We start from the raw sequence: 22,346 nt of genomic DNA, 5'->3' as shown, positions 1-22,346 counted from the left end.
TGGGGACCACCCTTTTACATAAACCCATTCATTTACCAAGAGGCAAGAGAAATATATAATTGTAGATTAATTACCTCGGCCACATTGCCCCTGAAGATGGGGAATAATATTCGTCGTGGTAAGAAAAGAAATGAAAATAGATTTTATAGAAAGTCGTGAAATACGGGTAGTGCCAGTCATATCAATGCCAGCGGATTAATGGAAAATTAAATTTTTGTTAAATTACCAAAAACAATTGGAAATAGAAAACAAAGTAAGAAAATTTGAATTTAATGGAAATTGTCGGTGAACTAACTTGAATTTTTTGCTTCTGAAAAAAAGGAGATGTTTACTGATCGCAAAGAGGATAATTTTACCATTAACATACCAGAAACCAAAGACAACATTACAACGAATCCAAAGAAGGCTAGATCATCGTTTCATCAAACTTTCAAAGAGACTTATAAGGAATTTTGTTTCAACACTTCTATACATGGATTTCAATATTTTGACCAACATCGTCCATGGCACGAGATAGTTTTTTGGATTCTTGTATTTGTGGTGTCAATCTTTTTTTGTGCCTCGATGATCTTCCAAGTCTATGTGAAATGGAAAGAGACTCCAGTGATTGTTACCATATCGGAAAAACCTACACCAATTTGGAGTATACCTTTTCCAGCTGTCACCATATGTCCAGAAACTAAAAGGAGTATCAATCAGTCGGGTAAGAATTTCTATTTGTGGTATTATGTAGTCGATAATAATGTTTATAGAGCTTGCAGAAAGTGAAAATTTGTAGCATGCTCTGGCATAAACAAAACAAGTAAGAAAAGTCTAAAGTCGAGCGGGACCGACTATATTATACCCTGCACTACTTTGTGGATTCACATTTTCGATACCAGATAAAATGCGTCAAATGTGCTGGGTGATGTATATAAAGGTTCTTGTTCCCATATACATATATTTCAATCTGACTCGATCTGGACAAAATTTGTTAGACTTCTACAGAATCTACAGATTTAAAATTAAGGTCGGCTAAAGTCCCGGGGTGGAATACAATGTTAGTACAAAATATGGGAAACATTTCAATCTGGAGCAATTTTTAGGCAACTTCGCATAAGGGTGTTTATGGTTATTCGGTCGATAGATATGTATTAGAAGTATAGAAAAATTTGAGTCATTTTTACAAGTTTTTGACTTAGCAGTGGCGAATTTACAAAGAAAATGTTGTTATTTTGCCCATTTTTGCCGAAATCAGAAAAACATTATATGGGAGCCATATTTAAATATGATCCGATTTCAACCAAATTTGGCATGGATACCTACAGTGTTAATTCTACATCCTATGCAAAATTTCACTTAAATCGGATTACAAATTTAACCTCTGTGGTCATATGAGTGTAAATCGGACGAAAGATATATTTGGGAGCTATATCTAAATCTGAAACGATTAAATTTAGGATACTAGGCTATACTACTAATTGTACTCCTTGTACAAAATTTCATGTAAATCGGGGTAAAACTCTAGCAACTGGGGCCATATAAGTGAATATCGGGCGAAAGATATATATGCACTGAAAAAAATATTGTCATGAGGTCAAAGATTTCATGTCTTTAAAATACGAATACAAATTTTGCTTAGCATAGAAGACGCATTTCTCTAAAAAAAAGTTATTTTCCTTGTCCAAAAGTCGATAAACTTTTCAATGAAGTCGTATTGTCCTTATAATTAAGTGATTTGACTTAAAAATGGGTATCTTAACATGAAAGAAAAAAATTATAGGCTAAGGTCAACTTGACTTTAATAATTCAGAAAAATTCTTTAAATTTAATGAAATTGTCTTTAAATTTGTTGTCTTTTTGCATCTTGGCAAAAAATCATTCAAATAAAGGACATGTTTTCAAAACTTTATTTTAAAGAAGTTTTTTACTTCAAACATAGCATAATTTCTACTGGAAGTCGAATCCTAATTTGGAAAACAAAGTTGCCGTTAACTCGTTTTTAAAGGACTTTGATAGCATATAAAGAAAAAAAGCTGAGAAAGCGAAAAATTAAAATTTGCTTCCTAGAAGCAAATACACAAAACCTAAATTTAAAAGAGAATTGTGTCTTAAAAGTATCCTTACTTGTATTCTCCGCTTCTTTGGCTCGGAATCAATACCAAATTTTTTAAAGTAAAGACAAAATCTTTGGAACCTTGTATGCTTTTTTTCAGTGTGGGAGCTATATCTAAATCTGAAAAAAGAAACTTGTGCCAAATTTGAAGTCGATTGGATTGAAACTGCAACCAGGATTTGATTACAAAAATGTGTTCACAGACAGACAGACGGATGGATAGACGGACATTACAAGATCGACTCAGGGGCCGGCCCTGACCAACATTGCCAAACACACCATATGCCTATCTCGTCTCCTTCTGGGTGTCACAAAACATCCACGGGAGCCACCGTGGTGCAATGGTTAGCATGCCCGTCTTGCATACACAAGGTCGTTGGTTCGATACCTGCTTCGACCGAACACCAAAAAGTTTTTCAGCGGTGGATTATCCCACCTCAGTAATGCTGGTGACATTTCTGAGAGTTTCAATGCTTCTCTAAGTGGTTTCACATCAATGTGGAACGCCGTTCTGACTCGGCTATAAAAAGGAGGTCCTTTGTCATTGAGCTTAACATGGAATAGGGCAGCACTCAGCGATAAGAGAGAAGTTCACCAATGTGGTATCACAACCTAACCTAACACATCCACTAACTTATAATATCCTGTTCCTTTTCGTCCTTTTCGATCTAAGACGCTTGGTTTTCATATAAAAATTTGATGTTTTTTAGGATTTGTGAATTTTCAATTTTTTGATGTTGATCACGAATTAACGCTCTTTCGCATAGTGTTGTTCTACAAGTTTTTGGTATAAAAATTTGAGTTTTTGGAATTTGGGTGGAATTTTCAATTTTTGAGGGTGATCATGAATTAATTACCTTTTAGCTCGAGGAGATATGGCCAAAAGAAGTTTTTCATATGAAAAATTGTATTTTTTAGGATTTGGATGGAATTTTCAATGTTTTTAGTTATCACGAATTAATGTCCTTTTCACTCTACGACGCTTAATTTAGGAGATATGGCCAAAAAAAAAGTTTTTCATGTAGAAATTTGCATTTTTTTAGGATTTGGATGGAATTTTTAATTTTGTAAGGGTGATCTGGAATTAACGTCCTTTTCGCTCTGGACGCTTAGTTTAGAAGATACAGTGGGTAACAGCTTATCCCGTGCAGCAGAGTATTTAGCGTCGAATCCGTTATAACAGTAAAGCTAAATAAAATATACTAAAAGTGTTAAAAGCAGTTTTTCTAGATATGAATGTCTAGAATACATATAGTTTATTCAAAAATAAAAATTCATTTATTCAACAAAAGGAAAATAACAAAAATAAAAATTACTGATGAACTCAATGTAACAGCTTATTTCATGCAGGGAAATGAGTCTTGGTATTTTTAAAAACTAATTTGGGAATAGTTTACATCAATATTTGGTGTGACCACCTTTTTGGTATAGGACAGACTTGAGTCCTTTTGGCATCGAATCTACTAGCTTTTCTGTGGTTTCTGGCCCAATTTTCTGCCATTCCTCCAACAGCGCCTTCTTCAAGCTTTCCCTACTAGATATATTGTGTTTGCATATGTTTTGCTCCAGCAAGGCCCGCAAATTTTCAATTACGTTCAAGTCTAGAGATTGTGCGGGTGGTGCCATAAGGTGGGCCAATTCAAAATGAGCCAGGACTGTACAAAGCCAGACCTATGTTTATGGTCGTTGTCCGGTAAAATCGAAAAGAGTCATTTATGCCCAGTTGGGTGGCACTTTCAATTAAATTTTCTTTTAATATATTCAGGTACATTTCCTTATAAATACATATTTCTTCTATGAATGCTAGGTTACCGTTCCCCGCTGCCGACATACAGGCCCAAACCATTACGTTCCCACCTCCATATTTCACAGTTGGTCGTAAATTAACATTTTGTAGTTCAGTGTTTGGTTCCCGCCATACATAAGTCATGCCATCTGAGCCAAAAATGTTAAATTTTGACTCGTCTGCGAAAATTACAGATTTCCAGAACTCTGAACTTTTAGAAATATACTCTTTAGCGAAGTTGAGTCTGTACTTCTGATTTTTCTTATTGATAAATGTTTTTTTTTGAGCAACTCGACCATTTAAATCATGGCGAATTATTTGTGCACTATGTTACAAGCCTTCCCTAAGAGTTTTTCAACCTCAACAGCAAGTTTAGGAGCAGAAATTTTGGGATTCACCTTGACTTTGCGGACAATATAACGCTCATCAGTCTCGTTAAAAATCTTATTGGGTGCTTTTCTTTCTCTACCTTGTGATTTTCCATTTTTGAAATATGTTAAGACAAGTTCGCGCTGTTCAATTGTTGTGCGCCGACCCATATTTATAAGGATCGTGTGTTGACTCTAGCATACGCAAAATTACACTAATAGTCATACAATAATATTAGCAAACACTCTAAAAAGTTATATAGGGAATACAGTTTGATAGAGTGCATATTATATGAGTGGGAGCATGATAAAAAAGAAAAATGAGCTTCGTGCATGCTAAGCTCTAACAGAACAATACATTGATTTGCAATTCTCTTCGCTCTTTCGTCCCTATCAAAAATAAATTCGTACACTGAAAAAACAGTGAACCCACCAGGAAGAAAACTTTTGATTAATTTTAGAAAATTTTGAATATTTTTAGAAATTTTTAACTAAACAGTATTACAAGCGCTGGCATCGCGCCGATATCACAAAAATAAGTAAATATTTTTCGACAAATTCAAGAAAATTTATTAGACATAAATAATTTTTTTCACTTTTTAAAGAAAATTTTGTAGTCTGAAGGAAAAATTTGGAGTTCAAAATTGCAAGAATGTCTTTAGTGACATACGAAGTTCACAATGGACGCTTTTGTAGTAAAATTTACAAATTTGAGGAAATAATGAACTATTTTATGGCATATACGAATTTAGTAAATCTCTGTCCTTAACTTGTGTATAATTTTTTCCCGTCTTTTAGTTCATTTAACTAACGTACGCAAAAAATTATTAGAGTAAATGAAACTTTCACCAAATATAATAAGTTCATGAACTAAAATATAGTTAATTTGGCTTTAGTGAAATAGTGAGTTCACTTTTTTTTAGTGTACTTTTTTCTTTTCGCATGATGTGTGCTCAGTGTTTCTTTTTAAAGAGACGTTGAAATTATAACGAAAACGTTTCAACTTTTGGTGATATAATTATTTATATATTGAAATATTCACTGCACGAAATAAGCTGTTACCCACTGTATGGCCAAAAGAAGTTTTGCATATAAAAATTTGAATATTTTTAGGATTTGGATGGAAGTTCAAATTTTTTTTTGGGAGTAGTGATCATGAAATAAATTCCAAAAATATGTTCTACTTTAATATTCTATACGTTGCCGATACTTTTGCGGATTTTTAAAATGCAAGTGCCCATTACGATGAGTTTTTCAGAAAAAAGTGACGATTTTTTTAAATGTTATTGGGAACTCTCTCCATCAGTTAATTTAGTTACTCAGCCCAATTTACCTCTTGATCGCGGTTGCCACACTCAAAAAAAGTTTACTTGGATTCAAAGATTTTGACCTTCCTTTAAGGATTTTCGCATTGATTCCGAGCCAAAGATGCGGATTCTTTAAAATAAGGAAATTTTTTGCCACCTATCTGGCTTTAAATCTACACGCAAAAAAATAATTTTTTCCTCCCAAACGAAATTTTAGACAAACAAAGTTCGTTTCTCATTTGCTTTTCGTTGAAAGGAAGTGCATTTGGAAGAAAAGTATATACTTTTTGTGATAAACGTTTATTCTTTTCCAGGATGTAAAAACAATTTCATAAAGACTAACTCAAAAAAATTTTTTTCTGGCTAATTGCATTTTCCCTCACATCTTTCTCACTTCCACGAAGTTTTTTAGTTCTTAGCACCTTTTTCTGTAATACCAACAATGTAGAAGAAATTATACGATTTTACAAATTTTTAAAATTTTTTTACCTTTCGCCTGGACGGAGAATCGAACCGCGGACCATGCACTTTGTAAGCCAACACACTAACCACTGAGCTATGTACCTGTTATGGTCATCAATAGATAAATATCCATATAAGTTATATTTATATAGCATAGCTTGCGGCGCCCACGAACCGAATAAACAAAGTTTATTTAACAGAAACAAACATTTAGTTTGGCACCGTGGAACAGTGGTTGCTACGTCCGACTTGCATGCCAAGGGTCGTGGGTTCGATCCCCGCTTCGACCAAAGTTTTTGTTTTTTTTTGGTTTTTTTTTTTACATATATTCCAGATATGTTCGGAAGATTCCGAAAAAATGTTCAACATTACATTGTAGTATATTAAATTTTGAACTGTAAACTGTGTCTTATTAAAGACCTAAAGTCGGAAAAGAACAGTGTTTGATATAAACGAAATGGACTGTGTTGTTGTTTCAAAAATAACTTTTTTTATTGAAAAAATAAAAATTTTGTAACAAAGGAATTTTTTTGGTGATAAAAGTTTAAAATTTTCGAAGCAATTCAAAAAACTCTAACAAAAGAAAAACGTTTTCGGTACACGTTTTCCAAACGTTTTTTTTCTTTGCGTGTAGGATCTATAAAATTAAAATTAGGATACAGATCTCATTTATCGAATTTTCATTCTATTTTCCGGTATATTAATAAAGCTATGTTATTCACGTACAAACAAATGTCAGTTTAAAAATCTAAATTATGACGGATACTTCGAAGTAAAAAATATTTTCTTAAAAATTTAATGAAATAAATTTAATGAAAAAAAAAATTTTGAAGCAAAGATTATAAATTTTCTTTTAATTAAAATCTCATATTTTTTAAGAAATTTGCTTTAATATTGTGTGTGTAATCTTTAATATCTCGTAGATATTTTTTCAGTGCACTCGAGCCAAAAATCACTTACACGCAAAAAAAAAAATGTTGAAAATTTTTCGGAATCTTCCGAAAAAAAAACGAAAAAAAAAACTTTGGTCGAAGCAGGGATCGAACCCACGACCCTTGGCATGCAAGTCGGACGTAGCAACCACTGCTCCACGGTGCCAACCTAAATGTTTGTTTCTGTTAAATAAACTTTGTTTATTCGGTTCGTGGGCGCCGCAAGCTATGCTAAATATATATAACTTATATGGATATTTATCTATTGATGACCATAACAGGTACATAGCTCAGTGGTTAGTGTGTTGGCTTACAAAGTTCGCGGTTCGATTCTCCGTCCAGGCGAAAGGTAAAAAAAAATTTACAAATTTATAAAATCGTATACTTTCTTCTACATTGTTGGTATTACAGGAAGAGGTGTTAAGAACTAAAAAAACTCGTGGATGTGAGAAAGATGTGAGGTAAAATGCAATTAGCAAGAAAACAATGTTTTTTGTGAGTTAGTCTTTATGAAATTGTTTTTACATCCTGGAAAAGAATAAACGTTTATCACAAAAAGTATATACTTTTCTTCCAAATACACTTCCTTCCAGCGAAAAGCACATGAGAAACGAACTTTGTTTGTCTAAAATTTCGTTTGGGAGGAAAGAATTATTTGTTTGCGTGTACCAAAATTAGGGGAAAATTTTACCAAAAAATTTTTCCCCCATTTTTATTTCTCTAGAAAAATTTGCCAAAATGTTATTTCTAAGAAAATTTTGTGAAAATTTTATTTCAATAGAAAATTTGTCAAAATTTTACTTCTATAGAAAATTTTGTCAAAATTTTATTTCTACAGAAAATTATGGTAAAATTTTTTTCTATAGAAAATTTTGCCAAAATTTTTTTTCTATGGAAAATTTTGGCAAAATTTTATTTCCATAGAAAATTTTGTCAAAAGTTTATTTCTATTGAAATTTTTGCCAAAATTTTATTCCTATGAAAAATGTTGCCAAAATTTTGTTTCTATGGAAAATTTAGGCAATATTTTATTTCTATAGAAAATTTTGTCAAAATTTTATTTCTATGGAAAATTTTGTCAACATTTTATTTCTATAGAAAATGTTGTTACAATTTTATTTCTATAGAAAATTTTGTCAAAATTTTATTTCTATAAAAAATTGTGTCGAAATTTTATTTCGATACAAAACTTGGTTTCCGTAGAAAATTTTGTCAACATTTTATTTTTATAGAAAATATTGTCAACATTTTATTTATTTACAAAAATTTTATGGAAATTTTATTTCCATAGAAAATTTTGTCAAAATTATATTTCCATGGAAAATTTTGTTAAAATGTTACTTCCATAGAAAATTTTGCCAAAATTTTATTTCCTTAGAAAATTTTGTCAAAAGTTTATTTCCATAGAAAATTTTGTCAAAAGTTTGTTTCCATGGAAAATTTTGCCAAATTTTATTTCTGCAGAAAAGTTTGCAAACATTTTTTTTTTTTCTATAGAAAATTTTACCAAAATTTTATTTCTATGGAAAATTTAGGCAAAATTTTGTTTCTATAGAAAATTTTGTCAAAAGTTTATTTTTATTGAAAATTTTGCCAAAATTTTATTCCTATTAAAAATGTTGCCAACATTTTATTTCTATGGAAAATTTAGGCAAAATTTTATTTCTATAGTAAATTTTGTCAAAATTTTATTTCTATAGAAAATTTTGTCAAAATTTTATTTCTATAGAAATTTTTTTATTTCTATAGAAAATTTTGTCAATTTTATTTCTATAGAAAATTTTGTCAACATTTTATTTCTATAGAAAATTTTGTTAAAATTTTATTTCTATAGAAAATATTGTTAAAACTTTTATTTCTTTACAAAAATTTTGTGGAAATTTTATTTCTATAAAAAATTGTGTCAAAATTTTATTTCGATACAAAATTTGGTCAAAATTTTACTTCCGTAGAAAATTTTGTCAAAATTTTATTTCTATAGAAAATATTGTCAAAATTTTATTTCTTTACAAAAATTTTGTGGAAATTGTATTTCTATAGAAAATTTTGTCAAAATTATATTTCTATGGAAAATTTTGTAAAAATTTTACTTCCATAGAAAATTTTGTCAAAATTTTACTTCCATAGAAAATTTTGGCAAAATTTTATTTCCATAGAAAATTTTGTCAACATTTTATTTCTATCGAAAATTTTGTCAAAACTTTGTTTCTATCGAAAATTTTGTCAAAATTTTATATTTTTAAAAAACTTTGTCAAAGGTTTATTTCTCCTCTTTGCAAAATCTACCAAAACATAACGAATTCTACCAATCTACCAAATAGTAAAAACTCTACCATTTTTAGTAGAAATCTACCGTGCTCTTGATATGTTCTCGATTTCTCACTGACTTCTACTCTCTCTCGCTCTCAATCTCTTTACAGTACCCAGCTATTTGGATTTAGTGAAGTCATTTAAAACTTACATGGGAGAAGGTCAACAACTACAACCGAATTTCACCTCCAGTGATTTGCAGCAGGTTCTCGCCTTACTTCACGTGTGCGATGTCACCACTGAAGATGCAATGCCCTATGTGGAGCATGACCCCATTGATTTTTATGGGAATTTGAATCAAATGTTACCAGATTTCAATAAATATTGCTTTAATGCTTTGTGGTTAGGTGTTGAGGGCCCGTGTGATGATTTCTTTACACGCACCTATACCGATGAAGGTGTGTGTTTTACCTTTAATGGTCTTCAAGCTAAGGATCTGTATCGGGCAGATACGATACAATATCAAATGAGCATTAACTCTACGGCTCTGCAATCAAAGGCAGGATTTAATCGTTCGCTGGATTGGTCTCTTGAAGAGGGTTATACAGCTGATGGGGTGCTCCACACTTATCCTGCCCGTGTCTTGGGCTCTGGATCAATTGGAGGCTTTGCTCCAACTTTACAAAATTTTGCCTATGAAATAGACTACAGCTGCCGCTATGTGGCCGATGGATTTAAAATTCTGCTGCACTCACCCGATGATGTACCCACCATGAGTAAACATTTTGTTCACGTTTCAATGAATAAGAATATGATGGTGGTTGTAAAGCCCAATATGATAACCACATCTCCGGGTATAGCCGATTATCGCCCGCACAAAAGGCAGTGCTACTTAAGCCAAGATCGTCAATTGAGATATTTTAAGATCTATAGCCAAAATAATTGTGAATATGAGTGTTTGACGAATTTCACCTACAACCTATGTGGTTGTGTTACGTTTTCAATGCCTCGAGGACCTGAGATACCTGTATGTGGTGCCGATAAAATCATTTGCTATCGCCAGGCTAGAGAACAACTTTTATACCATCAATTTTCAGTGGGTCACCAGGATGGATCGGAAAAGGATAAATGTGATTGCTTGCCAGCTTGTACATCATTGGATTATGAAACCGAAATATCTGAAGGTAGTTTCAGTGTGGAAAATACCCTTAAAGCTTTGGGAGATTATCATGGTATACGTGATAAACATCCGGATTTGACTATGTCCGCTGTGGGCATTTATTTCAAGGAGAATCAATTTATTACCTCACGCCGTTCACAGTTGTATGGTGTTAGTGATTTGTTGGCTAATTTTGGTGGTATTTGTGGCCTATTTATGGGCGTATCACTTCTGAGTGGCATTGAGATGTTTTATCATTTTACTTTAAGACTTTGGTCGAATTTTTATCGAAATAGATTAAGACGTTAGATGTAAGAGACGATATTTGGGATATAAAAATTGGTTGTTCTTTTAAAGATTGGATTCATTTAGAAGACATCAATAAATTAGAGAACATGCAGTTGCCACATATGGCACCTAGAGTGATGTTCTTGGTAAATAAAAATATTTCAGTTGCTTGTATTTATACCCTTCACCACTACTGTGGTACAGGGTATAATAAGTTTGTGCATTTGTATGTAACACCAAGAAGGAAAAGTCTGAGACCCATCGTTTAGTATACCGATCGTCTTAGAATTAAATTCTGAGTCGATTTAGCGAAGTCCGTCTGTCTGTCCGTCTGTCTGTCTGTTGATGTATTTTTGTGTGCAGAGTACAGCTCGCAGTTTTAGTCCGATTGTCCTAAAATTTGGTATAGGGTCCTGTTTCGGCTCAAAGACGATCCCTATTAATTTTGAAAAAAATCGGTTCAGATTTAGATATAGCTGCCATATATATTTTTCACCGATCTGGTCATAATTGGCGTGTATATCAACCGATCTTCCTCAAATTCCGTACATCCGAATATTTTATGAGTCTCGAAAAACTTGCAAAATATCAGCCAAATTGGTTCAGAGTTAGATATAGCTCCCATATATAGCTTTCTCCCGATTTACACTCAAATGACCACAGGCCAATTTTTTGCTCCGATTTAGTTGAAATTTTGCACAGGGAGTATAATTATCATTGTTGCTATGCGTGCCAAATTTGGTTGAAATCGGTTCAGATATAGATATAGCTCCCATATATAGCTTTCGCCCGATTTACACTCATATGACCACAGAGGCCAATTTTTAACTCCGATTTAGTTGAAATTTTGCACAGGGAGTAGAATTAGCATTTGAGCTATGCGTGCCAAATTTGGTTGAAATCGGTTCAGATTTAGATATATCTCCTATATATAGCTTTCGCCCGATTTACACTCATATGACCACAGAGGCCAGTTTTTAACTCCGATTTAGTTGAAATTTCGCACAGGGTGTAGAATTGGCATTGTAGCTATGCGTGCCAAATTTGGTTGACATCGGTTCAGATTTAGATATAGCTCCCATATATATGTTTTTTTGATTTCGACAAAAATGGTCAAAATACCAACATTTTGCTCGTTAAATCGCCACTGCTTAGTCGAAAAGTTGTAAAAATGACTCTAATTTTCCTAAACTTCTAATACATATATATCGAGCGATAAATCATAAATAACCTTTTGCGAAGTTTCCTTAAAATTGCTTCAGATTTAAATGTTTCCCATATTTTTTGTACTAACATTGTGTTCCACCCTAGAGCATTAGCCGACACAAATTTTGAGTCTATAGATTTTGTAGAAGTCTATCAAATTCTGTCCAGATCGAGTGGTATTTAAATGTATGTATTTGGTACAAACCTTTATATATAGCCCCCAACACGTTTGACGAATGTGATATGGTATCGAAAATTTAGATCTACTAAGTGGTGCAGGGTATAATATAGTCGTCCCCGCCCGACTTTAGACTTTCCTTACTTGTTTTATTTTTAAATTTTATATATTATGAAGCTCGATCTCAAATTTGAAGTTTGACTTTGTAGGAATGTCTAATAGTTGGATGCAATAGTTTTTCCAATAAAGTGAACTGAGAAGCATATTAAAATCACTAACTTCAGTCTTCACAGCATTTACGACTAATTGTTTATTTGAAATCTCCAACTCCGGGTACTGACAAAAAATTAGGACCTAAGACTCGACATGTACACAATTCCATTGGCGAGCTTTTCTAAGCCAACGACTCCAAAAAGGGGAATCCCCAAGGAATAGATTTAAGGATTGCCGTAATAATTAATTGGACGTAATAATTTTTTCTCACTTGTAAAAGAAAATTTCGTAGTCATTAGCGCCATACGAAGTTCGTGATGACCGCGATTGTAATAAAATTTACAAATTGTAAGAAATTCGTAACATTTTGTGAGAGTCGTTGAAGTCGATTGGACTAAAACTGCAATCTACATTTTGATCACAAAATGTGTTCACAGACAGACGGACATGGCTAGATCAACTCAGGGGACGGCTCTGAGCATTATTGCCAAAGACATCACGTGGCTATCTAGTCTCCTTCAGGGTGTTGCAAATATATGCACTAACTTATAGTACCCAGTTCCATAATACAGTATGGCGAAGGGCATTAAAAAACCAAGGCAGAGAATAGACCCGGTACCATCCGGTGTGCTAGTTTCTTACTCGTATTTGCAGTTGAAGTCCGAACGGCGCTTTACCTTACGGTGAATTCACTTCAAACACTCAGAAATGCCACCATCATTACTGAGAGGCGATAATCCACCAAATCAAATGTTGACGGCTATAACGAAAATGTTTTTATGGAATGCCAAAAGTAACCTTTTAGCTGAACATATTCAAATATTTTATAAAAAAAATGGATATTAAAGTTAATTATAAACTGGTTTTAAGGGTAAATATTAACCAAAACAAAATATTCACAAAATTACAGAAATCTCTAATGAATATAATAGCTCACACTCTTTATAATTTCTCGTATAAAGAGTGTGAGTGAGGAAGAGTACAAGAGTACAAACACACTCACAAAACGGCATCTAACAAAATATTTGTGATATATTAACGTAGTGAAATGAAAAATCTAATAAACAACGAATGAAAATGTCACGTATGTTCATATAAATGACACAAACATGCATACCTACATACACAGCTGCATGTAAATTTAACACATGAAAAAGGATATTTAATGGAAACGTTAATCATCCTTAAAAATTTAGTCTACACACTTACATGTTATGTATGTGTAAAGATACACATACATACATTGATAAATGAGAAAAGGTTTAATATTATTTTGGAAAAAAAATTCTATGAAAAAAGGGTAAAGCGTAACATAAGACTCTTTATATGATAAAGAGACCTATGGAATTCTCATGCTCTTGCTTTTGAATAAGTGTATTCACGTTTGCTTCACTCTGTGTTTTAGAGAGTATATTTGCGTGTGTGTGTTTAAGATATACCTCAACTCATTAGTTATTAATATTTGTACCTCTTTTTAAAAGTCATAACCATGCATATAAATACACATTTAATTGGGTAGTACATTAAAATGTATGTACTCGCATAACCATACCAATAATTTACTCTCAGAACTCACCATACCAACTAGGGTAAGATGTTGCAATGAAATGTCTAAGATGTGGTAAAGGTCGAAGATTGAGATGGGTGACAGACACAGTTGGTAGAATTACACCAAAAATGGTTGATTTCTTTACTGTTTTGTAGATTGGTATAATTCTGGATGTGTTGGTAAATTTTGCAAAATATTCCTCTCCAACTAATAAGTACTTCACAAATTTTCTACAGAAATAAAATTTTGACAACAATTTTTAATAGAAATAATTTTTTGATAAAAGTTTTACAAAATATTCTCTACACTTTTAGAAAAATATGTTTTTCATATGTTCCGATATAAACAAAATGTGTTTCGGGCACAATTTTAAAACACAATATATTTAAGTGCAAACATGTAATGTTCCTAAACAAACACTAAATGTTTGGGACATCTATGTTAATATGTTAGAATATATTATGTTTGGGGAATGAATGTTTCATACAAAATCATATTTGTGAATGCAAAGATATATAAATTTACAAATTTCGACTAAACATACATATGTTGTGATATTTTATTCAAAGCGATAGAGAGAGTATAGAGAAAGAAATAGAGATGGAAACCGGGAGAGTTGACGAAAGATATCAACATAACACAGCGAAAGAATCAAAAGAAAGCAATTTCTGTGAAACCGCTTGTATGTTGTTTCGGAAAACTGTTTTATGGTAAGGCCAAAAATTTGATATGCTTAAGTCTAAATATTATTTAATTTGAATAAAGAGAATAGACATTCGGAACCAAGAGAATAGACAAATAAACAGCATATGTTTTCGCCTTGAGATCAGCATTTTATGTATGTGTGGACATGTGTTTTGTTTATCATTTTGGCATTATGGGCACAATTTTTTTTTTGGTTCGTTAAAAGAAATCAGGGGTCTTCATAAAAATAACGAAAGGGCACTGTACTCTTTTTAGAGTTGGGACAGTAAAATGAAATAAGGAGGAAATAGTGAAAAATTACACAGTAAAATGTATAAAAACAAAGTTTAGTTCCTCTTTATTAATAAGTAGTCCAAGAGGTGTTGACGGACACCTTCAAATATAAAATCAAGCATTAAGTTCGAGTTTTGCAGCTAAAACAATTTAAAAAGTTTAAAAATGTATTATTAAAGAAAAATAAAAGGCATTTTAGACCGATGGTGTTAAATGCTAGTAAAAAACCTAAAAACCTAAATAAATTTATGTTTATATATTTATACTCGTCTCCACGTTCTTCTTTTGTTAGAGTTTTTGAATCCCTTCCAAAATTTAAAGTTTTGTACAAAAAACAGTTTTTTGTTACAAAATTGTTATTTTTGCGATAAAAAAAATAATATTTTATCCAAAAATCAGTCAATTTCGTTTATATCAAGCATTGTTAATGACTATAAATCTTTAATAACCCATATTTCGAAGTTTCATTATAAAAATTTAATATAGTATAAATATAAATGTGAAAATGAAAAAAAAGTGTTCGGTCGGAGCAGGGATTGAACCCACGACCCCTTGCATGCAAGGCAGGCATGCTAACCACTGCTCCACGTGGCAAACAAATGTATGTTTCTGTTAAATAATGTTATGTTTGGATGGGCTCGTGGGCGCTGCAAACTATGCTATATAAATGTAACTTATAACGATAATTATCTGCTGGTGACCATAACAGCTACGTAGCCCAGTGGATAGTGTGTTGGCTTACAAACTGTATGGTCCTCGGTTCGATTCTCCGTGCAGGCGAAAGGTAAAATTTAAACAATTTATAAAAATGAATAATTTCTTCAACATTATTTGTATTACAGAAAAAGGTGCCAAGAATTAAAATATTTCGTGGAAGTGAAAATAACGAGTATGTTGGGGAATGAGCACAACCGTCTTTGGGAAAAATTCTTCCAAGCATATAATATTTTTGGGCTCAAAATGCTTCCAAACATATAATATGTTCACATAAAACAAACATATTAATGTTTCGGCAGTATGCAATAATATATGTGCTTCCTGCAAAATATGTTTGGAACATATGTTAAAGAAGCGATTTTTTTTGAGGGTGTAGAAATAAATTTTTTTAAATTTTTCTGCGGATATAAAATTTTTCAAAAATTTTCTATAGAAATACAATTTCTAAACTTTTTTTGTGAATATAAAATTTTTCAAAAATTTCATTTAGAAATACAATTTTTCAAAAATTTTCTATAGCAATAAAATTTTTCAAAAATTTTCTATAGAAATAAAAATTTTCTATAGAAATACAATTTTTCAAAAATTTTCTAAAGAAATAAAATATTTCCAAAAATTTTCTATAGAAATAAAAATTTTCTATAGAAATAAAATTTTTCAAAAATTTTCTATACCAATAAAAGTTTTAAAAATTTTCTATAGAAATAAAATTTTTCAAAAATTTTCTATAGAAATAAAAATTTTCTATAGAAATAAAATTTTTCAAAAATTTTCTATAGCAATAAAAATTTTAAAAATTTTCTATAGCAACAACATTTTTAAAAATTTTCTATAGCAATAAAATTTTTCAAAAATTTTCTATAGCAATAAAATTTTTCAAAAATTTTCTATAGAAATAAAAATTTTCAAAAATTTTCTATAGAAATAAAATATTTCAACAATTTTCTATAGAAATAAAAATTTTCTATAGAAATAAAAATTTTCTATAGAAATAAAATTTTTCAAAAATTTTCTTTAGCAATAAAATGTTTCCAAAATTTTCTATAGAAATAAAATTTTTGAAAAATTTTCTATAGCAATAAAATTTTTGAAAAATTTTCTATAGCAATAAAATTTTTCAAAAATTTTCTATAGAAATAAAATTTTTCAAAAATTTTCTCTTGAAACTAATTTTTTAGCAATAAAATTTTTCAAAAATTTTCTATAGAAATAAAATATTTCAAAAATTTTCTATAGAAATAAAATTTTTGAAAAATTTTCTAAAGCAATAAAATGTTTAAAAATTTTTATAGCAATAAAATTTTTAAAAATTTTTTATAGAAATAAAATTTTTTTATATAAATAACATTTTTCAAAAATTTTCTAAGAAATAAAATTTTTAAAAATTTCCTCTAGAAATAAAATTTTTTATAGAAATAAAATTTTTTTATATAAATAACATTTTTCAAAAATTTTCTAAGAAATAAAATTTTTAAAAATTTCCTCTAGAAATAAAATTTCAAAAAATTTTCTATAGAAATAAAAATTTTCAATAATTTTTTGTAGAAATAAAATGTTTTCCAAAATTTATTTCTAAATTTTTTCAAAAATTTTCTACAGAAATAACATTTTTCAAAACTTTTCTATAGAAATAAAATTTTTCAAAAATATTTCATAGTAATAAAATTTTGAGAAAAGTTTCTATAAAATAAAATTTTTCAAAAATTTTCCGTAGAAATATAAGTTTTAAAAAATTTTCTATCGAAATAAAATTTTTCAAATGTTTTTTGTAGGAATAAAATTTTTCAAAAATTTTCTACAGAAATAAAATTTTTCAAAAATATTTTATATAAATAACAAGTAAGGAAAGTTTAAAGTCGGGCGGAGCCAACTATATTATACCCTGCACCACTTTGTAGATCTAAATTTTCGATACCATATCATATCCGTCAAATGTGTTAGGGGCTATATATAAAGGTTTGTCCCAAATACATACATTTAAATATCACTCGATCTGGACAGAATTTGATAGACTTCTACAAAATCTATAGACTCAAAATTTAAGTTGGCTAATGCACTAGGGTGGAACACAATTTTAGTAAAAAAATATGGGAAACATTTAAATCTGAAGCAATTTTAAGGAAACTTCGCAAAAGTTTATTTATGATTTATCGCTCGATATATAGGGTAAGTGCAGCAAATGTGGTATACCCATTTGTTTTTCCTAAGCCAAATTTTTTGTTTTTCTTCGACGAGGCTAAGATTTTACCACATTCATTTTACTAGTGTTAGCCATCCACGCAACTATTAGCGAAAAACTAGAAACCCATAATTTCGGATATATTTGCGAATTTATTAAAAAACACATTAATCACGGATTCATAAAATGTGCAGGTAATGTGGTACACCATAATGTAGATTTTTTTTGTAAAAAAAAAATAAATGCAATATGTGTATCGCAATTGAATACATTTTTTGCTTATTTAGTACTCGTCAGTTATTTACATCCGAAAATTAATAAATTTAAAATATATCTTCACACAAAACGAAATGATTAAGAACCACCAAAAAAAGACCTTCGAGCACGGGTAAATGTGAATTCTTTCAACTGGCACAAAGAAAGAGTTGCAAAAATCAAATTGATCTTTGATAGCTTCATTTTCTGATAGCCACAATCTATTCAGCTTGGTTTAGTTCTTCGTATGTTGTCAGATAGAGAAAAAAGCTACTATACCACATTACCAGCCTATACCACATTTGCTGCACTTACCCTATGTATTAGAAGTTTATGAAAATTAGAGTTATTTTTACAACTTTTCGACTAAGCAGTGGCGATTTAACAAGGAAAATGTTGGTATTTTGACCATTTTTGTCGAAATCAGAAAAACATATATATGGGAGCTATATCTAAACCGATTTCAATCAAATTTGGCACACATGACTATATTACTAATTGTACTCCTAGTGCAAAATTTCAACCAAATTGGGCCAAAACTCTGGCTCCTGGGGCCATATAAGTGCATATCGGGCGAAAAATATTAATGGAAGCTATATCTATATCTGAACCGACTTCAATCAAATTTGGCACACATGACTATACTACCAATTGTACTCCCTGTGCAAAATTTCAACCAAATTCGGCCAAAGATCTGGCTTCTGGGTCCATATAAGTGCATATCGGGCGAAAGATATATATGGGAGCTATATCTAAATCTGAACCAATTTCAATCAAATTTTGCACACTTGACTATACGACTAAATGTTATGTTTGTACTAAATTTCAAGCAAATCGGTATAAAACTCTGGCTGCTGGGTCCATATTAGTGCATATCGGGCGAAAGATATATATGGGAGCTATATCTAAATCTGAACCGATTTCTTCCAAAATCAATAAGGTTCTATTCTGACCCAAATTTGGAACATGAATGCGATTGGACTTAAATTGCGACCTAGACTTTAATCACAAAAATGTGTTCACAGACAGACGGACGGACAGACGGACATGGTTATATCGAATCATGGACCCACCCTGAGCATTATTGCCAAAGACACCATGTGTCTATCTCGTCTCCTTCTGGGTGTTACAAACATATGCACTAACTTATAATACCCTGTTCCACAGTGTGGCGCAGGGTATAAAAATTTCCTGTGGAAATAAAATTTTGAGAAAATTTGTATAGAAATAAAATTTTTAAAAAATTTTCTATGGAAATAAAGTTATGAGAAAATTTTCTATAAAAATACAATTTTGAGAAAATTGTATATAGAAATAAAATTTTGCAAAATAAGATTTTTTCGTTTGGTAGTTTTGTGGTAAAATTTTCTCCAAATGTTGGTAGCTTATTTTTGACTCGAGTGGCAATTGTGGTGACAGATGTTAGAGCGACATTAAAAACCATTTGGTCATTGATTACAAATCGTGTAATGGAAATATTTACTCTCTCTCTCTCTGTTCCTTAATACTCTTACTATAATAAAGCCTATCTACACGGACGAAAAAGACTGTTTTTCATATGTTTGGGTGTAAAAATTATATGTTTGGAACTCAAAATGTATTAAGACAATATTTTAAGTGCATAAACTAGCATAACATGTTTGGGACATATATGTTAATATTTTAGAACATATTATGTTTGGGACATGAACTGTTTCTAAATATAATATGCTTAGATGCAAACATATATTAATTTAGAAATAGCCTGTAAACATATATGTGTTTAGAAAGAGAGACCTAGAGAGTATGATGCAAGTAAAATAATGGAAGTAACCAATTGGGCCTTAACAAGTATATACGGCCGTAAGTTCGGCCAGGCCGAATCTTATGTACCCTCCACCATGGATTGCGTAGGAACTTCTACTAAAGGCTGTCATCCACAATCGAATTACTTGGGTTGCGATAACACTTGCCGATGGCAAGGTATCGTAAAACTTTTCAACACTGTCTTCTAAATTGTAAGTTAGCCCATACGGGGTATATATTAAACAAAAAAAGGCGATTAAATACGTATATAATCTAGTTTGACAAAATTTTCTATAGAAATAAAATTTTGACAAAATTTTCTATAGAAATAAAAATTTGACAAAATTTTCTATAGAATAAAAACTTGACAAAATTTTCTATAGAAATAAAATGTTGAAAAAATGTTCTATGGAAGTAAAATGTTGACAAAATTTTCTATAGAAATACAATTTTGACAAAAATTTCTATAGAAATAAAATGTTGACAAAATTTTGTATAGAAATGAAATTTTGACAAAATTTTGTATAGAAATAAAATGTTGACAAAATTTTCTACAGAAATAAATTTTTTACAAAATTTTCTATAGAAATAAAATTTTGACAAACATTTCTATAGAAATAAACTTTTGACAAAACTTTCTATAGTAATAAAATTTGACAAAATTTTCTATGGAAATAAAGTCTTGGTAGATTACAAAATTTTCTATAGAAATAAAATTTTGACAAAATTTTCTATGGAAATAAAATTTTGACAAACATTTGTATAGAAATAAACTTTTGACAAAACTTTCTATAGAAATGAAATTTTGACAAAACTTTCTATAGTAATAAAATTTGACAAAATTTTCTATGGAAATAAAGTTTTGGTAGATTATTTTTGGCGATATGGACCAATTTTTGTGTAATAAGTCATCGGCTATATATAACTAAAGACCGATATGGACCAATTTTTACATGGCTGTTAGAGGCCATATATTGACAAAATGTACCAAATTTCAACCGTATCGGATGACTTTTGCTCCTCCAAGAGGTTCCGGACATCAAATCTGGGGACGGTTTATATGGGAACTATATATAATTATGGACCGATATGGACCAATTTTTGCATGGTTGTTAGAGACCATATACTAACACCATGTACCAAATTTCAACTGGATCGTATGAATTTTGCTCTTCCAAGAGGCTCCGGAGGTCAAATCTGGGGATCGGTTTATATGGGGGCTATATATAATTATGGACCGATATGGACCAATTTTTGCATGGTTATTAGAGGCCGTAAACTAACATCAGGTACCAAATTTCAACCGGATCGGATGAATTTTGCCCCTCCAAGAGGCTCCGGAGGTCAAATCTGGGGATCGGTTTATATGGGGGCTATATAATTATGGACCGATATGGACCAATTTTTGCATGGTTGTTAAAAACCGTATACTAATACCACGTACTAAATTTCAACCGGATCGGAAGAATTTTGCTCCTCCAAGAGGCTCCGATGGTCAAATCTGGGGATCGGTTTATATGGGAGCTATATATAATTATGGATCGATATGGACCAATTTTGGCATGGTTGTTAGAGGCCGTATACTAACATCAGGTACCAAATTTCAACCGGATCCGATGAATTTTGCCCCTCCAAAAGTCTCCGGAGGTCAAATCTGGGGATCGGTTTATATGGGGGCTATATATAATTATGGACCGATATGGACCAATTTTTGCATGGTTGTTAGAGACCATATACTAACATCAGGTACCAAATTTCAATCGGATCGGATGAATTTTGCCCCTCCAAGAGGCTCCGGAGGTCAAATCTGGGGATCGGTTTATATGGGGGCTATATATAATTATGGACCGATATGGACCAATTTTTGCATGGTTGTTAGAGACCGTATACTAAGACCACGTACCAAATTTCAACCGGATCGGATGAATTTTGCTGCTCCGGGAGGCTCCCCAAGCCAAATTTGGGGATCGGTTTATATGGGGGCTATACGTAAACGTGGTCCGATATGGCCCATTTTCAATACCATCCGACCTACATCAATAACAACTACTTGTGCCAAGTTTCAAGTCGATAGCTTGTTTCGTTCGGAAGGTGAACAATACAAACAATATTTTGTTTGGACCAATCCTGAAAATATATATGCTTGAAGCAAAATGTGTTTGGGGTATGTGTTACAGAAGCGATTTTTTTGAGGGTGTATTGGGTTAACACATTGTCGTTTTTATACCCTCCATCATAGGATGGGGGTATATTAACTTTGTCATTCCGTTTGTAACACATCGAAATATTGCTCTAAGACCCCATAAAGTATATATATTCTGGGTCGTGGTGAAATTCTGAGTCGATCTAAGCATGTCCGTCCGTCCGTCCGTTCGTCCGTCCGTCAGTCCGTCCGTCCGTCCGTCCGTCTGTTGAAATCACGCTAACTTCCGAACGAAACAAGCTATCGACTTGAAACTTGGCACAAGTAGTTGTTATCGATGTAGGTCGGATGGTATTGAAAATGGGCCTGTTTAAGTTCGAGTAAAGATTAATTGGACTTAATAGTGTTCGTTAGAATTTGTATACTACTTTTTGGTACATCCCTGCCAGAGTAGAAATGTCATAATTTGAATATTAATTTATCTTGTCAAAAGCCC

At 31.4% G+C, this 22,346-nt stretch overlaps 1 protein-coding gene across 1 annotated transcript; it reads left to right on the top strand.

Annotated features, from left to right (window-relative positions):
• Nucleotides 1-324: 324 nt before the first annotated feature.
• Nucleotides 325-10,715, top strand: LOC142239689 (pickpocket protein 28-like). Its single transcript, XM_075311474.1, has 2 exons — nucleotides 325-703; nucleotides 9,371-10,715. The coding sequence occupies exons 1-2, from the start codon at nucleotides 325-327 to the stop codon at nucleotides 10,666-10,668; spliced, it is 1,677 nt and encodes a 558-aa protein (XP_075167589.1). The 3' UTR covers nucleotides 10,669-10,715.
• The last annotated feature ends 11,631 nt before the right edge of the window (nucleotides 10,716-22,346 follow it).

Source organism: Haematobia irritans, chromosome 5 (genome assembly GCF_050003625.1).
Source record: "Haematobia irritans isolate KBUSLIRL chromosome 5, ASM5000362v1, whole genome shotgun sequence".
Classification (NCBI taxonomy): Eukaryota; Metazoa; Arthropoda; class Insecta; order Diptera; family Muscidae; genus Haematobia; species Haematobia irritans.
Note: the sequence above shows the minus strand (reverse complement) of the source record. Positions and strands in the feature narration are given on the sequence as shown.